Below are 16,272 nucleotides of genomic sequence, written 5' to 3' on the forward strand. Positions count from 1 at the left end.
GTACATAGTAGGTTCTTGAGGGCAAGAAGGCAATGTCCGATTCATCTTTGATAACCCTGTTTTTTCAGAGTAAGTCAGAGTGCCCAGCATATAATGCTCAACATAGAACTAAATTCAGGCTAGCCCTAAACTTACATTTAGAAATCTGTCTAGCTCTGTTCTCACCTTCCTCATTGCTCTGCTTAATGCTTAACAGACATCATAATGGTATCATGCTTGGCTCCAATGATATTCATATAATCTTCCTTCAGGTACTGCTGATCCCTCTTTTACTTTTTTCTATAACACATAACACTTTCTATCGTACTATATAAATTATTTACATACTATGTTTATTTTACTTTCCCTGGTGAGAATGTAAGTTCCATGAGAGTGAGAATCTTTGTTTTGTTTATTGATGATTCTCAAGTGCTTTGAAGAGCGCCTGGCATACTATAGTACATGCTCAATAAATGCTTGTCTAATGACTGAATTATTGTATTTAACATACACATTGTGTTTTGGCTGTATTTAAACAGTCAATGAACAAAGAATTAGGTTTTATCCCACTGGGTTATTTGAAAGCTAAGGATGAAGGGGATGGCTACAGCAACAATGCCTTGTACATCACCATCCCATACAAATACCAGTGATGGGCCTATAGGGATACACATATTCCCACCCTACAGTGCTACTCTTACTGTGAAACTGTCCTGGCAATTTTTTTGAGATAATTCTGTCAAGTTAAATTAATATCATAATATGTAATGAATACTTTTCAGATACAAGTATAAGACATAACTAGGTAAGCTGAAGTGAATTGAAGAAATAAAAACAAATCAACAGTAAAAAATTTTATATAAAAAGAAAATGCTTTTTAAAAGTAAGCCCATAAAATCTATGCCATTAAAAAGTCTTATCTTAGAGAAGGGAGAGGGAAGTGGAAAAAGGGAGCATATATTTTTCAGAGATTTCATCAGCTTGGAACAGCTGATTCATTTATAGAACATTTAACTGACATACTTTTTGAATTTAATACACAAGTGGGCAGAAAAAAATCCAGCAGACAACATTTGGTACAAAACATTCCAGAGGCAACTCTATATTACAGAGTTTGAAACCAGTATAAATTGTTTCTTCTTATATCAGTTGCCACTCATGCAAACAAATTTTAGTAGCACAATTGCCATTCTGACTGACCCAAGCCTGAAATGACACTTTATGTTTGCTACAGCCTGGGCAAGCAGCCATTCTGCTGTCCTTTACACCCAAGATTCATAAAACCAACTTTCTGACTGCTAAAAAATCCATTTCTGATGGTTTTTTTTTGGGGGGGGGGAGGTATAAAATCTTTATTACAGTTTCTGATTGGATTCATTTAAATCCCCCAGGATTCCCATTTTGCATTTACCTGATTCTTAAGATCCTTTTCTCAGGAAAATGTGCAGCTCCAAACATTAACAAGTAGATGGTGAGAATTATATTTTAACTGAATTCTGTTAGTACTTTTCCCTGATAGATTCTTCATTTTCACACAAAGTACTGAGGACAGCTGCTGCAAGTGAACATTTCCTGTTTCCCATATCCCTCCAATTCACTGCCAATATCATTTTAAGACATCAAGGATAACCACAGATAGCCTACTCTGGTAATTTCTGCCATGCAACCACAAGTCCACAAGGGTTCTCTACTTCTTTCCAACACAACATGCTTAAAATTTCATATGCAACCGTGATTTACATTTTGAAAACAATAAAAGACAACTGAGCTGCTCCAGGAAAACCCCAAATCTTAATGCTAGATTGCCAAAACTCACCTTTAATGACTTCATCATTCAAGTAATTCATCATTCAGAAATTTTTATGTTTTCAGTAAATAGTACTATCTTCATATGTGGTATATGGAGCTTTTAATTGATACATTAACAATAGACTTCACTTGTTTAAGAGTCTATGTTTCTAAAGGTATGCAGCTAAATCTAATCGATCAATATATTTATATATTAATTAGACTTCTATTTGAGTAGTTAATAAGAAGTATATGACTGTTTAAAAATTTCATTACATATATTTCTTCCATTTATGTTGCAGTGAGTTAAAAGCTCAGAAAATATTTAAAAATAATAAATCACCATAAATATTTTCATATGTGCTGACTCCATTCCCTGCAAATGAAAGTGTTATAAAGCCACACGTCCTTTCTATTCTTTTAAAAATCAAGGATCTTACGGAATAACATAAACAGTTTTATTCTGTAGAGCGCAATCCTGCAGCAGCCTCAAGGACTTTACATAGTTCCTTCACAATTTCCCGGTCCTGACAGATGGTGCCCCTTACAGATACCAACGAGTTCAGGCTAAAGAGGATACTTCCTTCCCCTAAGTGGGCAGAAGTCTCTAACACAGCAAGGACCATTTATACAACTAATCCACCAGATTTTTTCCAAACTGATGTAAATTGTATTTTCATATTATCAGTTAACATTATTTGGTCTCTAAAATAATAATTCTATTATTCATACTGAGATAAAGTTTAAAAAAGAAGGGAAACTTAAAAGTTGGATTTAAACAAAGCCTTTTATTATTGGCATTCATCACCAACTTCCTTGCACCTCGCTGCCAGACACTGTTCATATGCTTAGAACAATTCAGTAAGTAAAAACATACTTATTTTTTTCCCTTTTTTCAAGCTCAGCTCATATTTGAAATCCTCAATTATTCCTATTTATCAAGAAGATCTGAATATTTGATTTTCTTCCAGTTTGGGGACCCACTTTTATGTATACACTAGAAAGTAAAGGAAAATATGTGTATCGAGAACTCAAATGAGGAGAGGACCCTCCTGAACTAATACAATTTATTTTAAAAACTGATTTAGATAACTAATCGCTTAAACTACCAAAGGTTGTGGTCTTATCAAATATTTACACACATTATACAGTTAGCATATACAACAAATTCTTACAACTCAATAACAGGAAGACAAACAACCCATAAAAAATGCACAAAAGATTTGAATAGATATTTCATCAAAGAAGATAAATAGTTAATAAGCTCAACATCATTAGTCATGAGGAAAACGCAAATTAAAACCACAAGACAGCATTTCACATCTGCTAGAATAACCATGATAAGAGGTAAGACAACAAATGGTAGAGAGGAGGTGGAGAATCAGGAATCCCCAGTCACTGTGGGTGGTGCAGCTACTTTGGAAAACAGTTCGGCAGTTTCTTAAAAAGCTAAACACAAATTTATCCTATGATCCAGCAATTCCAATCCTAGGTATCTATTCAAGATAAAAAAAAAAAGGAAATATATGTCCAAAGACGTGCACAAGAATGTTCATAGCAGCAGCAGTCACAATAGCTAAAAAATGGGAAAAAATCTAAGTGTCCACCAACTGGTGAATTGACAGATAAAATGAGGTACAGATATACAATGGAATACATTTTGCAATAAAAAGGAACAAACTTTTGATATATGCTATGTCATAGATGAACCTCAAAAACATTATGCTAAGTGAAAGAAGCCAGATACAAGAGACCCACATATTGTATGATTCCATTTACATGAGATGCCTAGAAAAAGTAAACCTACAGAGATAGTAAGTAGGTAAGTGGTTGCCCAGGGCTGGGGCTGGGGATGAAATTGACATTCGACAGACATGAGAGATTTTATTGGGATGATGAAAACTGATTTGGTTGTGTAACTTGGTAAATATACTAAAAATTACTGAATTGGGTGACTAACTTGAAATGGGTACATTTTATGATATGTAAAATATAGCTGAATACACTTGTTTAAAAAAAAGGATAAAGAAAATTCACAGAGAGACTGCTGCTTCAGAACTTTACCTAGGCTACTACTAAACTAAGGTGGCAATTAGAATAATTTCTGGTCAATTTGGGTACTGATTCTAGGTTTATGCTCTCAGTAAGTGGCACACTTTAAGTAAATTATCCATTTGTTGAAGTTACTAGGTTATTTTTAATCAACAGTTTAAAAATAGGTATTTCTTCAAAGATCTAGTTGTGTCACCTGGGACTGCTATTTCTAAACCAAAGACAAGGCAAAACCCCTGTGAAGACAAGAATCTATATGTATACTTTATACATTTTTAAGTGGAGATATGATTTACATAAAGTACATAAATCTTAAGTGTTTAGCTTAATAAAATTTATGTATGTATATGCCCATGCAACCACCATTCAGATCAAGATATAGAAGTCTTCCTTAATTGATTTTCTTAACAAAGGGTAACCACTGATTTAGTTCTTCACCACAGAAGAGCCACAGTTTTGTCTGTTTTTCTCAACTCTATATAAATATACATGCTCCATATAGTATGCACTCTATGATGTCGCCTATAGCAGTAGTACATTCTTCTTCATTGTTGTATACAATTCATCTAGTCTGCTGATGGACATCTGGATTGTTTTTAGCTTTTGGGTATTATGAATAAAACTGACATGAACATTCTTATATTTGTCTTTAGGTGAATATAAGGACTTATTTTTGAAGGCCATTCTATGTAGGAGTGGAACTGCTAGGTTTTAGGTAACATGCATATATAGCTTTATACACCTTAAACAGATACTGCCAAGCAGCTTTATAAAGTGGAAGTACCAGTATATTAATATACTCTCATTAGCAAAGTATGACAGTTACAATTGCATCCCATCCTTACTAGCACTTGGTATTGCCACTCGTAATTTTGTGGGCATGGGTATTTCATTGTCAAGAACTGTGAAGGATCTGATATTTTATCCTACTTCTAAGCTAACAAGTCTGGATGCTGGAAGAAGACATGTGAAATCTAGGTCAGAGATGAAAGACTGTTTATCAGAGGAATAACAGTCGCCAGAGAATCAACATTTGTGCCAGTTATCTGAGCTCCAAATTCTACAGAGCAATACAAAGAGGGCTGGTGATATCTGCACATGTAGATGGTTGCATTGCAAGAGGCACTCTGTGCCTACAGATTAGTTTGCATTTTCCAGGATCTTATATAAATGGGATCATACTGTATGTACTCTTTTTTAATCTGGCTTCTTTCAGCATAGCTATTTTGAGATTCATACATGTTGTTGCAATATCAATAGCCTGTTCTTTTTATTGCTGGGTGGTGTTTACTATAAGGATCTGTTTAATTTACCCATTTACCTGTTGATGGACATTTGGGATACTGACAATTTGTAGCCATTACAAATAAAGCTGCTATGATCCTTTGTGTACATCTATGTAAGAACATATGCTTTCATTTCTTGTGTATAAATCCTATTGATTTTTTGACCTCACGTGTCTCTTACATATATTATAATCATATGTAAATATATAATGTATATTACATTTACTATATGATAATGTATGTATATTAAGAATTGTAATATTAAACTTTCACTAAGCAGAGAGGGGAGAGTGTCTTTTCCTTTTCACTTTGTATTTTTTTGTTCAAATTTGAATTTTTATTTTATATGTTACATAATATATATAAATCTTTAATTTCTTATATGAATCTTTAATTTCCAGAATATATCAGCAGGGATCACTGGGCAAGGAGATTATGGCTCACTTTTTTGGTTTTGCTTTCTTCTTTGTATCTCTCTGTATTAAAAAAAAATCTAATAAATGTTATTATTTAAGGTAAAAAAGAAGAAAGCCTTCCAAGTACTCTCTCAAATCTATTGATACAGCCTGGTAATTCACTCACTGTAGTCCAGGACAATACCAGAAGCTTCTAACTATTTTCTCTAACTCCAGGCTATCCTTCAGTCTGTCCTATAAGGATGGATACATACAGTCATTCCTTTGAACTGCAAATTTGATAATACGGCTCCTGCTTAAATTCCTCACCATCAACAAAGTAAACCCAACACTTATCAGTACATAAGGTCCTTGGTATCCCTTTCAACGTCATTTTCTACCATTCCTTCCAGGTACCCCAGGTTCTAGCCATGCATAAATACCAATTATATGCCAAGTTCTTTGACTTCCTGGTGCCTCCTTCCTCTTTGTTATCTTAGTCCTTCCTATGAATTCATATTTGTCCTTCTCTGTGATGTCTTCTATTCTCCTCTACTCGACTTTCTCTTTCTGTATTTAGGTGCTTCCTCTTCTGTGTTCCTAGGGTACTTTAGAAATTACTGTATTATAGCATTTATCACATTGTAGCTGAGTACATTATAGAAACAACAATGGAAGTCCATAAGAACTCCTTCCTATAAGTCTCCATAAAATTCTTATGTTATTATTTGCATCAGTCACTGCTCAAATGGATATGCAAAAACTTACTGAAATACACCTCTAGACACGGTATGTTGATGCCCACAGGCAGTAAAGTTACTAAATGGGAGTTTGCAAAGAGTATGCCATGAGAGGTAGTTTAGAAGCCTGAAAAAAATCACAAATTGAACAATAATTCCCTAAAAGTTGACCACAATTTAAAATATTTTATTAAGTAACTAGCATATCAGCATTTACAAGATAAAATTCTAAATGAACTAAAATCTTACAATCCATGTAATGGAAGAATGTACTCTTCACCTGATAAAATGTTGCTTGCTTTGTAAAGGTTTTTAAAAAACATATTTCAAATTATATTTTTACTTGGTATAGAAACCTGGTTTCCAAATTTCTATACAGTAAATTTCTTCAGTATCTATTACTTAGACAGATACTGAAGAAGACCTTCAGTGGTAACACTGATGTTCTGACAGCTGCCTCATGACAATTTCTGGAAAACAATAGTTATAGAAAACTTTAGAGACAGTGAGGGATGTATTGTATCTGGCTAATTAGTCCTGGACGACTTTTTGTAAAATCTAAAGTTACTATTTGCATAGAGCAAAATTATGCATCTCTACATTTATGCTCAAGAAGGGCAAAGTATTTTATAATCTCTTCAGGGAACTAAAAAGAGAGTAATAGAAGCTTATACCTTTGTTTCCTACTAAGTGCTCAGTGCCCTTCTCAAATAACAGAGTCAGAATTCTCTTAGAAATCACTGCAGCTTAGTTAAGAAGTAAGCTGGGATGTATCATTCAAGTTGGTGGCTATATTTCCCATTTTTATGTAAGCAAGGATTAAATGCTTCTCTTCTGGATAGACTGAATTTGCCTAGCAATTTCTCATAAGTTATCATATTCCAGATTCTAATATGACATCATGGCTGGGGATCAACATATTTAAACATATTTAAAAGAAGCTAGGAGAGAAAATTTTCTATCCTTACATAAAATTAAATAATCTTGAAAAATTAATATTAAAGTTTTCTACAATTACTGATCTTCCAGTTGAGCTTTTCTCCCCAATAATCACATCTGACGACAGAAGCTGATGGTCTCCCAGAGGGTGGAACAAAGAGTAACAGTTTAGAAAAGGTGCAAAAGGGAAACAGGAAAGGCAAGAAACATCACACTATCATCTGCATAACATACATAACATAAATAATTATATTTGGAAAATAGGAGCTCTTGACTACAAGTATTCTGTAATCTTGTGTCAGTGAGATAAACCTATCCAGGCACTCATTAGGCAAGTAAGAAAAACAAATACAACTTTGATTTTGTAGCACAGACAAAGTCCAGATGATGATGCATTCTGAAAGTGTCAGAATACCCAACTGTTCTACAAAAGTCCTGGTCTCAATTATTAAACAGTAACTTGGCTGTATAAAAAATATCCCCTGACATTAATTCTGAACAGCTGCTAAAGAACAATGGCTCCATATTTCAACCGTCAAACCTTCTGTATCATTCCCTTATGACTGAGAGTTTCAGTTACTCTTCAGCAGTGTAGGTACCTGGTAAATCTACTATAAGATACCAGGGTATTATGAAAATATTGAGCTCTTGGAATGGGGAAGTTGAACTCTTACCTGCCTGTCACTCTCTCAAACTATGAATAACGATTTCTGATAACACAAATTCTACTGAAATATGTATCAATTTAATAATGTTTTTTAAAACTGAAGTTTTTAAAAACTAAAATCTCGAACTGAAATCTTTTCGAAGAATTCTGATGTGAGAAATGACTTTTAACAGTTTGACCATATACTTTATAGGTTCTGTTCCTGATTTTATGTGTGTTTTTATAAATTTTGGAAGCAGAACTGAACACTTAGGGAACACGAGCCTTTCCAAGGTTCAAAAAGATACGCACATGTATATTACCCAAACACAAAAGAATAGCTTAGTCAAAGAAGATGAATAGAAAACATAAATACTGTGAGAGCAGAATTTATCTTCATTTCAATATATATGCCAATGAAATGGTGATCAAAAAAAACCCAAAAAACTTACCTGCTACTGAATTTGGCCGTGGCATAAGATACAGAGGAATAGACTGTACTGATTGCGATAAAACTGTTTCCAAATTCCTCTCTGGGATCTTATTCAGACTATAAGTGGAAGCCGTCATGTTTTCATCTACGCGATATAAACAGGAATCCATGCTGGATTTTTGAGACTGCCAAGGTTTTAGGTTTCCTCCAGATCCTAATTCCTTACTGCTTTCCCCAACGTATTTTGTACGTTCCATGTTTTCAGAATAGCTTGTCAATGTAGCTGAAAAAAAAGAGTAATGAATTAAAAAAGAAAACCAAGCTTAAGAGATTAATCTGTTCACTACAATCTAAATTCATGACTAGATAACAGGAATATTAATAATGTTATTTTTAAAAATTTACTAATGATCATTTTGTCTCCACCATGAAGTTTAAATAATTGAAACCAAAATATAACTCTCTCACATATTTTCTCTGTCATATATTTACTTTAACAATTCTATTTAAATGAACTAAACAAACTAACACATCAGTGCTAAAGGACCTACAACTAGGGCCTATCAGTGCTAAAAACTTCAGGATTTCATCAAAAGGGGATTTATACACTTTTCATGGATTGCTGGAGAGCCCCAGAGGTCTCAAAAAGGTCTTTACAGTCTTTTTATCTTATATTTTTTTCTCATTTAAGTTATTTCCTGGCCCTTTATATGTAACAAAGAATTAGAAAAAATAAACAGTCCCTGGGTAGAAGCTAATACAGGAGAAAGAATCTGTCCAAATAAGGAAACAATAAGCAGCCTTATCGTATAGCTGCCCTCTCCTCTGTAGCTCTAGTCCTACTCCAGTAAACTAAGCATGTATGTTAAGTCCCTTAATGAAATCAAACAAAAACTGAAAGGGCTTCTAGAATTTTATCTTGTCTTACCACTAATTATAAACAGGAAAATTTTCATCGCTCCTATAAATAGAAGAATTTTTAAAAAATCAAAATCTAGATTATAAAAATCTCAGCAATAATTAAAAAACAAGAACAAAAGATGTCATCTCAGCAGAGTTTTTACGTTAGTTCATATTCTCTTCTTACATTTTAAATGTACCTATTGTTAAAAGGGGAGACCCAAGTTCATGAGGTAATTTCCATGATCCTTTTTTGTGAGGTTTTTCTCTTTGGAAGTTTAAATGGTGTTCTGGACCTTGTAGTAACAAGGGAAGAAGATGAATTACACAGGAAGACACCCTGGTTGCCTTCCAGCCTTGATGCTCTTTAACATGTCCTCCTTGCATCTGAGAATTAAGTGCTCCCAATGGGTCTTCGTGTCCTCACCAATATTAGGGAGCCCAGTTCTGCGGCAACATCTCCCTGTCAACTCCACCTGAGGGGGCAGTCATCACTCGGCTTCTCAAAGATGCCAGTGCTCTCCACCCCTACTCAGTCATGAACTATTCTTTTTATATATTGTGCCTGTTATCCTTCTTACATATTGCTGGATTCAGTTTGTTCATGAGAGACACTGGTCTGTACTTTATGTTTCATGTCATGTCTTTTGTTTGGTCTTTGGGTAATGTTGCCCTCATAAAGGGTTCCTTTCACTTCAGCGTACTGGAGCAGTTTGTGAGGAAATGGTATTATGTTTCCCTTAAATGTCTGGCAGAATTAACTGTCAAGGCATCTGATCTAGGAGTTTTCCTTGTGGGAAAGTTTTAAACAACAAATTCAATTTATATTTAATAGCTTTAAAGCTATTCAAGTTCTCTCTCCTTGAATAAGCTTTTTTTGTGTGTATATATGTTTTTATTAAAGTATAGTCAGTTTACAATGTTGTGTCAATTTCTGGTGTGCAGCAAAATGCTTCAGTCACACATGAACATACATATATTCTTTTTCACCATAAGTTACTACAGATATTGAATATAGTTCACTGTGCTATACAACATGAACTTGTTACAAGTTCCCTGAATGAGCTTTTAGTAGTTTATTTCAAGGAATCTGTCCTCCACTTAAAATGTCAAATTTATTGGCATAAAGTTGTTCATGGCATTCCTTTATCATCCTTTTAATGTCTGTGAGGTCTCCAGTGATGTCCCTCTCTCACTTCTGACTTTGGAAATTTGTATTTTCTTTTTGTTCTGATTAATGTGGCTATAGGTTTATCAATCCTACTGATTTTCTTAAAGGACCAGCTTTCAGTTTCATTGATTTTTCTCTCATTTCCTATTTCACTGATTTCTGTTCTTTATTACTTCCTACTTTCTATTTACTTTGTTTTGAATTTCTTCTTTTTCCAGTTTAAGTGGTAATTTAGTTCACTGATTTAATAACTTTCTTTTTTCTAAAATAAGCATCTAATACTATAAATTTCCTTTTAGGCACATCTTTAGCTGCATCCCACCAATTTTGATGTTTTGTTTTCACTATCATTCAATTTAAAACATTTTCTAATTTCCACTGTGATTTTTTTGACCTAAGGGTCATTTAGAAATGTTGCTACTTAATTTCCAAGTTTTTCTGAAATTTCCTGGTATTTTTCTATTATTAGTTTCCACTTTAATCATACTGCAGTCAGAGAATACTCAAACCATACAGTTTGTGTATGGTTTGAGCCCACTTAAATTCACTGAGACTTGTTTTATGGCCAAGAATGTGCTCTGTCTTTGTGAACCTTCTATGTGCACCTAAAAAGAATCTCTGGTCTTTGGTGGACTAACCTATAAATAACAATTAGGTCAAGCTGGTTGATATAATTGTTCAGGTCTTCTATATGTTAACTGATTTCCTACTTGTTCTATGAACTACTGAGAGATGAGTGCTGAAATCATTGACTATGTGCGTGGATTATTCCCATTATGAAGCTCTGTTATCAGGTGCATAAATATTCAGGATTGTTATTTCCTCTTGATTAAATGATCCATATATCATTAAGAAATGACCTTCCTCTACAGGTCATCATTCTTTGTTATGAAATCTATTTTGGTCACACCAAATCATCATTCTTTTGTTGGGGGGGGGGATTAGGTTTATTTATTTATTTATTTTTAGAGGCGGTACTGGGGATCGAACCCAGGGCCTCGTGCATGCTAAGCCTGCGATCTACCACTTGAGCTATACCCTGCCCTCCCATTATTCTTGTATGTGGTCAAAGCTACTCATTTTAATTAAAAATTCATTTCATATGTTCCCAATGAATTTTTATGGATTATAGAGCATATTTTATAATTTCTAAATGTGTTCAATGATAGTATACAGGTGTATATATTTTATGTGTATGTATTAGTGTGTGTTCTTTTTAAATAGATGGATGCTCCTTATCCTAATTTCTGGAAAATGTCTCATTACTTGAAATTGTATTTAAACATTTTCCTTCCAGTAAAATCTGACTGAAGTATAATTTCATCTGGTATAAAGATGTGGTGATTTATCTGGCTTTGTAATTCTTAGAAGCTTGGAGTTCACACAGCTGTTAGGGTCAGTACACTGAAAGCCAGAGAATGCAAACTCTTGTTTCCCAGAGCATGTAAAATGTCTGTTATTTAACTCTTTGCCTTTTTGTGTGTGTGTGTGTGTGTGTGTGTGTGTGTGTGTGGTGTATACAAGCAGTTTATACCCTTAGGCCCCAAATCAGCATTGGCTAGTTACTTGTACCTGTGTGGTCTTACCCTGCTATATATCTCAGAAATATATTCCTTTTCTCCAGATAAACCCTCAGCACATTCAGTAGATTCCAAACATTACACTTTTAAAGGTCTGAGAAGGTAGTAATGGGTTTCACTGTTTTCAATATTTCAAATGACTTATAAATAATAATGTGTTTACTGGTGACTAGTTTACTAAAACATCAAGCGTTTATAAACTTAGCTGGAATTATATCAAGGGTGACAACACTAGTTACCTCATGGCAGATATATATGTTTGATAAACTAAAAATGAGAAATAAACTACTAAATAATGAATAGAGTAGTGCTGAAATTTTTTTTATAAATAAGGGATCTATCAACAAAAATTATGAACGTCTTCATTGGCAGTGAAAAAGGTTTGAGAAATTTTGAATTAATTCATTAATTCACTAAGATAGAATTATTCAGTGGCCCTATTTTATTATTTATTTATTTATTATATACTCTATTTTATTATTTAAACAGTAAATTTATAATATGGAAGGGCATCCATGGCCATGATATTTAAAAGCAAAGACAAAGAAGATCCCAGTTTTCCAATGTGAGAATAGTACTGATGTCATTTTATACTACAATTCTACAATCTGCACAAACCAAACTTGATATCAAAAAGTTCATTTATTTTTCAATAATGAAACCCAAAGGTATTCCTTGCCCATTTTCACTAGAGAGAAATGTGCCTAGTCCCCAGCACACAGTATATGTTCAACAAACATTTGTTGAAAGAATGAACAAATTAATTTTATTGGATGCTTAATTCACAGAAAGAGTGAAAACATACAATTCACATAATATGCCAGAAGAAAAATTCTCTGGGTAACCATTCCCATTTAGGAATTTTGTGCCTTTTTTCCCATGGATGCTTTTCAGAACATGGTGACTTTTAGTTAATTCCATTCACCTAATCTATCCAATAAATTTTTATTGAGCAATTAGTGTCAGAATACAGTGGTAAACAAGACCAGTCCTAAACCCAGAAGGTTCTTAACTCCAGTAGAAGGACACTTCTGTCACAAAGCAGATCATACACAGAAAAAATGAAGAATGACAAAATGAAAAGCTATTTTTAATAACAGCATGCTAATATCTGCATATTATTCAATTTTATGGATGGCTCCTATCTTACTCAACCATTCCTCTATGGTGAGATCTTACCATATAATTTAAAGTCATCAAGGTGTATGATGCATCAGAGACTGCAATGATATTTTGACTCATGTAGTTACTAAAAGTTTCAAAAGTCTAAATAAAGCCCATGCAAACTACATGTCAGGTAAGCTGGCCTACATGAATTAAGCACCCATATGTGCAAAGTTTCTATGAATGGAGTTGAGGAGGAAGGCATGGCCCATCATTGAAAAATATACATATTTGTTTTCCACTAGACCTACTCTACCTCTATTTTACTTTGCTAGACCTAGTCATTCCCAAGACTAGTGGGAAAATACTGAGTTGTAAGTAACTAAAGAGATTTTTCTGAGACTTTTTCCATTTTCCTTCCCTGATGTAAAAAAAAAAATTGCTAACTCAGTATAAAGAACTGCTTACATGGCATTTCTGTTTATATTGCCATATAGGCCAGGAAGAGATAACAGAAAAGAGGAAGGAGGAATTACAGGCTTATAGATAGGCTTATTGTGAATAAAATTAACTCCATATATTTAAAAACAGTTTTACTGAGGTATAATTTACATACCATAAAAGGCACCTGTTGTAAATGTATGTGAGTACAAGCACATTTGCTTGCCTTCTATAATATTTAAAAACTGATAGTAATAATTTTTATCTTGATTCACTATACTTTGGTTGATAAAGATAAATTTTTAATGCTGAATAATAGTCTTAGGTCATCTGAGATAAAATTATTTTCAAACTATGCACTGCTTTGTAATAATTAGGACCATGGGTTTTGAAGTCATACAGACCTGAACTTGAATCCGCTTTGCCTCTTTATATCTATGTGATCTGGGACCAATTATTTTTAAATCTCAGTTTTCTAAGTCTAAGAAAGATTATTACACTATTATGTAAGGCAGAGTTAATTTACAGCTAGACTGGGCCAGCCACCCTATGCTTATCTCTGGGGATGCCTGGAAGTCTGCTACTGACTCTTAGCCAAGATAAGGTCAACTGGGATAACTAATGATTTATAATTTACTGTTTAAAGTTTGAAACTCCCCTGGTAGAACCAGGACTAGGTGTTTATTGACAGCTTACACCTGGAGTACTTAAGACAGCCTGCTGTGGCTATGTGACCAGAGGGCCATAAAAATCTTCACTTTAAACTTTTGGGGGAGCTCTCCTGAAACCAAGATTCCTTACCCAAATCTTGGTGATTTATACTCTGGGGACAGAGCACATCCTATTTGATTAAGAAAGAACCCAGAGACCTGCACCTGAGAGTGTCTTGGGCCCTCCGTGCTCACATGCTGTACTGTATCTTTACTAAAAGCTTTTTGTAAGCATTCTTTGTGGAGTCTTATGCATCCTTTCAATTTTCTGATCTTGTGAAATCTCTGCAACTATTTTCTTAGAAGATCATTATAAGGATTAAGTAAGTACCTGGCCCATAGTTTGTAATCAATCAATGGTTATTATTATTATTACTGTATTAGCTAGGTCAATTACACAAGAAAAATGCTCTGTTTGGTCTCCTTGATCATTTTAATGGGAAGTGTCCACACGTCTTTAACAAAGATGCCATGCAATATAAATATAACCCTATAGCTAGCAAACATTTACTTAATGCTAAGTAATTAGAGAGGTGGGAAGGATGACACGGTCACTAGCATAGTAACTGGAAAAACTTAGTAGTGAAGATAAACCTGCACATTTCTGAAAACAGGTTGGAGAAAATACAAAAGGACCCTCAAATTATCTAATGTTCAGTTTATGACTTGGGAGGTGACTTTTTAAACGTGACAATTTGAGTCAAAGAACACATAACATCCTATTGAAATATATGTTGCTAAAGGAACAAGGGGTTTTGACAAGGAGTTTCTGATTTTGCTTTTTAATTATTAGCATGAAACATTAGGAAAACATCATCACTGAGCAATGGGCACAGCCATAGATATTCCATACCTGTAGTTGTTAAGTGATATAAGGCTATAGGATCTAAGACCAAATTTAGCAATAAATTAGGACCCAAAGAAAAAAACATTCCGAGATTTGATTAAAAGAGGAAATTCAAGAATTACACCCTCTGGAAGGAACTATGATCTTCAGATAAACAAAAGGGGGAAACAAAATGGATCCATGTTTAAAATCATTTTGCTATATAAGACCACACTAAAATAGACCATTATTAAAACTTAATACGAAAAAAGAATAGATAGAAAAATGATGCATATCTCATAGAGGTTATGGTTATTAAGATTTTTGTTTGAAGCTCTATGTACAGCTGAAAGAGTATATGTAGCTACTGGTATCTAACTAAGCACGAACATAAGACGATTATACCATTAAAGTTATGCCAATAAAATAAAAAGAGTCACCAACATAAAAGTACCTTGTAAATACCTGACATTTGTGTCAGTGATATTTCACCACATATTTAAGAAAGGTGAGTTTGAGGAGAGGGAAGCTATGATTAGAACAGAGAACGCTTTCTGTAGCAGAAATTAAATCATATATGGGGTGGGTCGAGACCACAAAGAAGTCATAGTTATTTACAACCTTTTAGAACTCTAGAGAGGAACTTTTTACACTTAGAATACTTAAAAATTCAGAAAGTCTGCATTTCTAGTATTCTGATTCTCACAACTAGAATTCTGTATATTCGGACATGCTATAAGAGTGATATTGGCTGGCATGTGGATCGCTAAAATTACAAAATGTAATGCATTAAAAGGGATCACACTGAACTGCCTGATACATAAAGGAATTACAAGCAGATAATTAAAGTAATTCACTGAATAACTTTTGTGCTTTTTGCTGATGGGGCAAGATTTAAATATGGAGCACTAATAAGCACTAGATCATCTTGGAAATTTTTGTTTCAAATAACATAAGGGATCTTAACTTGGAAAAGTGGGTGTTTCTAGGAGGGAAAAATAGTTAAAGCATATTTAACAGTTAAGGTAGGACGTCTTTACACTGCCAAAGTAATAACAATAGCTTTGCCTACTATTACTTATTCCATATACAATTCTCTTCCAACTCAAACTGCATTTAAGAAAACTAAAGGGAAACAAATCATTTCTCAAGATAAGCTGCTCATATATAAATTGATAGCTGCTCTGCAAAGTAATTTTATGAGCAGATATTATTCTCTTTCTTCTCTCATAATTTTGCAAGCAAATCTGTTTCAGTATTTACACACTTTAAAGAATGGAAA

The 16,272-nt window shown here is 33.8% G+C and overlaps 1 protein-coding gene across 9 annotated transcripts in view; it reads right to left on the bottom strand.

The window, feature by feature from the left end:
* TANC2 (tetratricopeptide repeat, ankyrin repeat and coiled-coil containing 2) overlaps positions 1-16,272 on the bottom strand; it is a 304,320-nt gene that overhangs the window by 107,969 nt on the left and 180,079 nt on the right. For all 9 annotated transcript variants that reach the window (XM_032457147.1, XM_032457146.1, XM_032457143.1 and 6 more), the window contains one exon: positions 8,278-8,541. In XM_032457147.1, coding sequence (XP_032313038.1) covers positions 8,278-8,541 — 264 coding nt within the window. The remainder of the gene's footprint in view (positions 1-8,277; positions 8,542-16,272) is intronic.

This window comes from Camelus ferus, chromosome 16 (assembly GCF_009834535.1).
Source record: "Camelus ferus isolate YT-003-E chromosome 16, BCGSAC_Cfer_1.0, whole genome shotgun sequence".
In the NCBI taxonomy this organism is placed as follows: Eukaryota; Metazoa; Chordata; class Mammalia; order Artiodactyla; family Camelidae; genus Camelus; species Camelus ferus.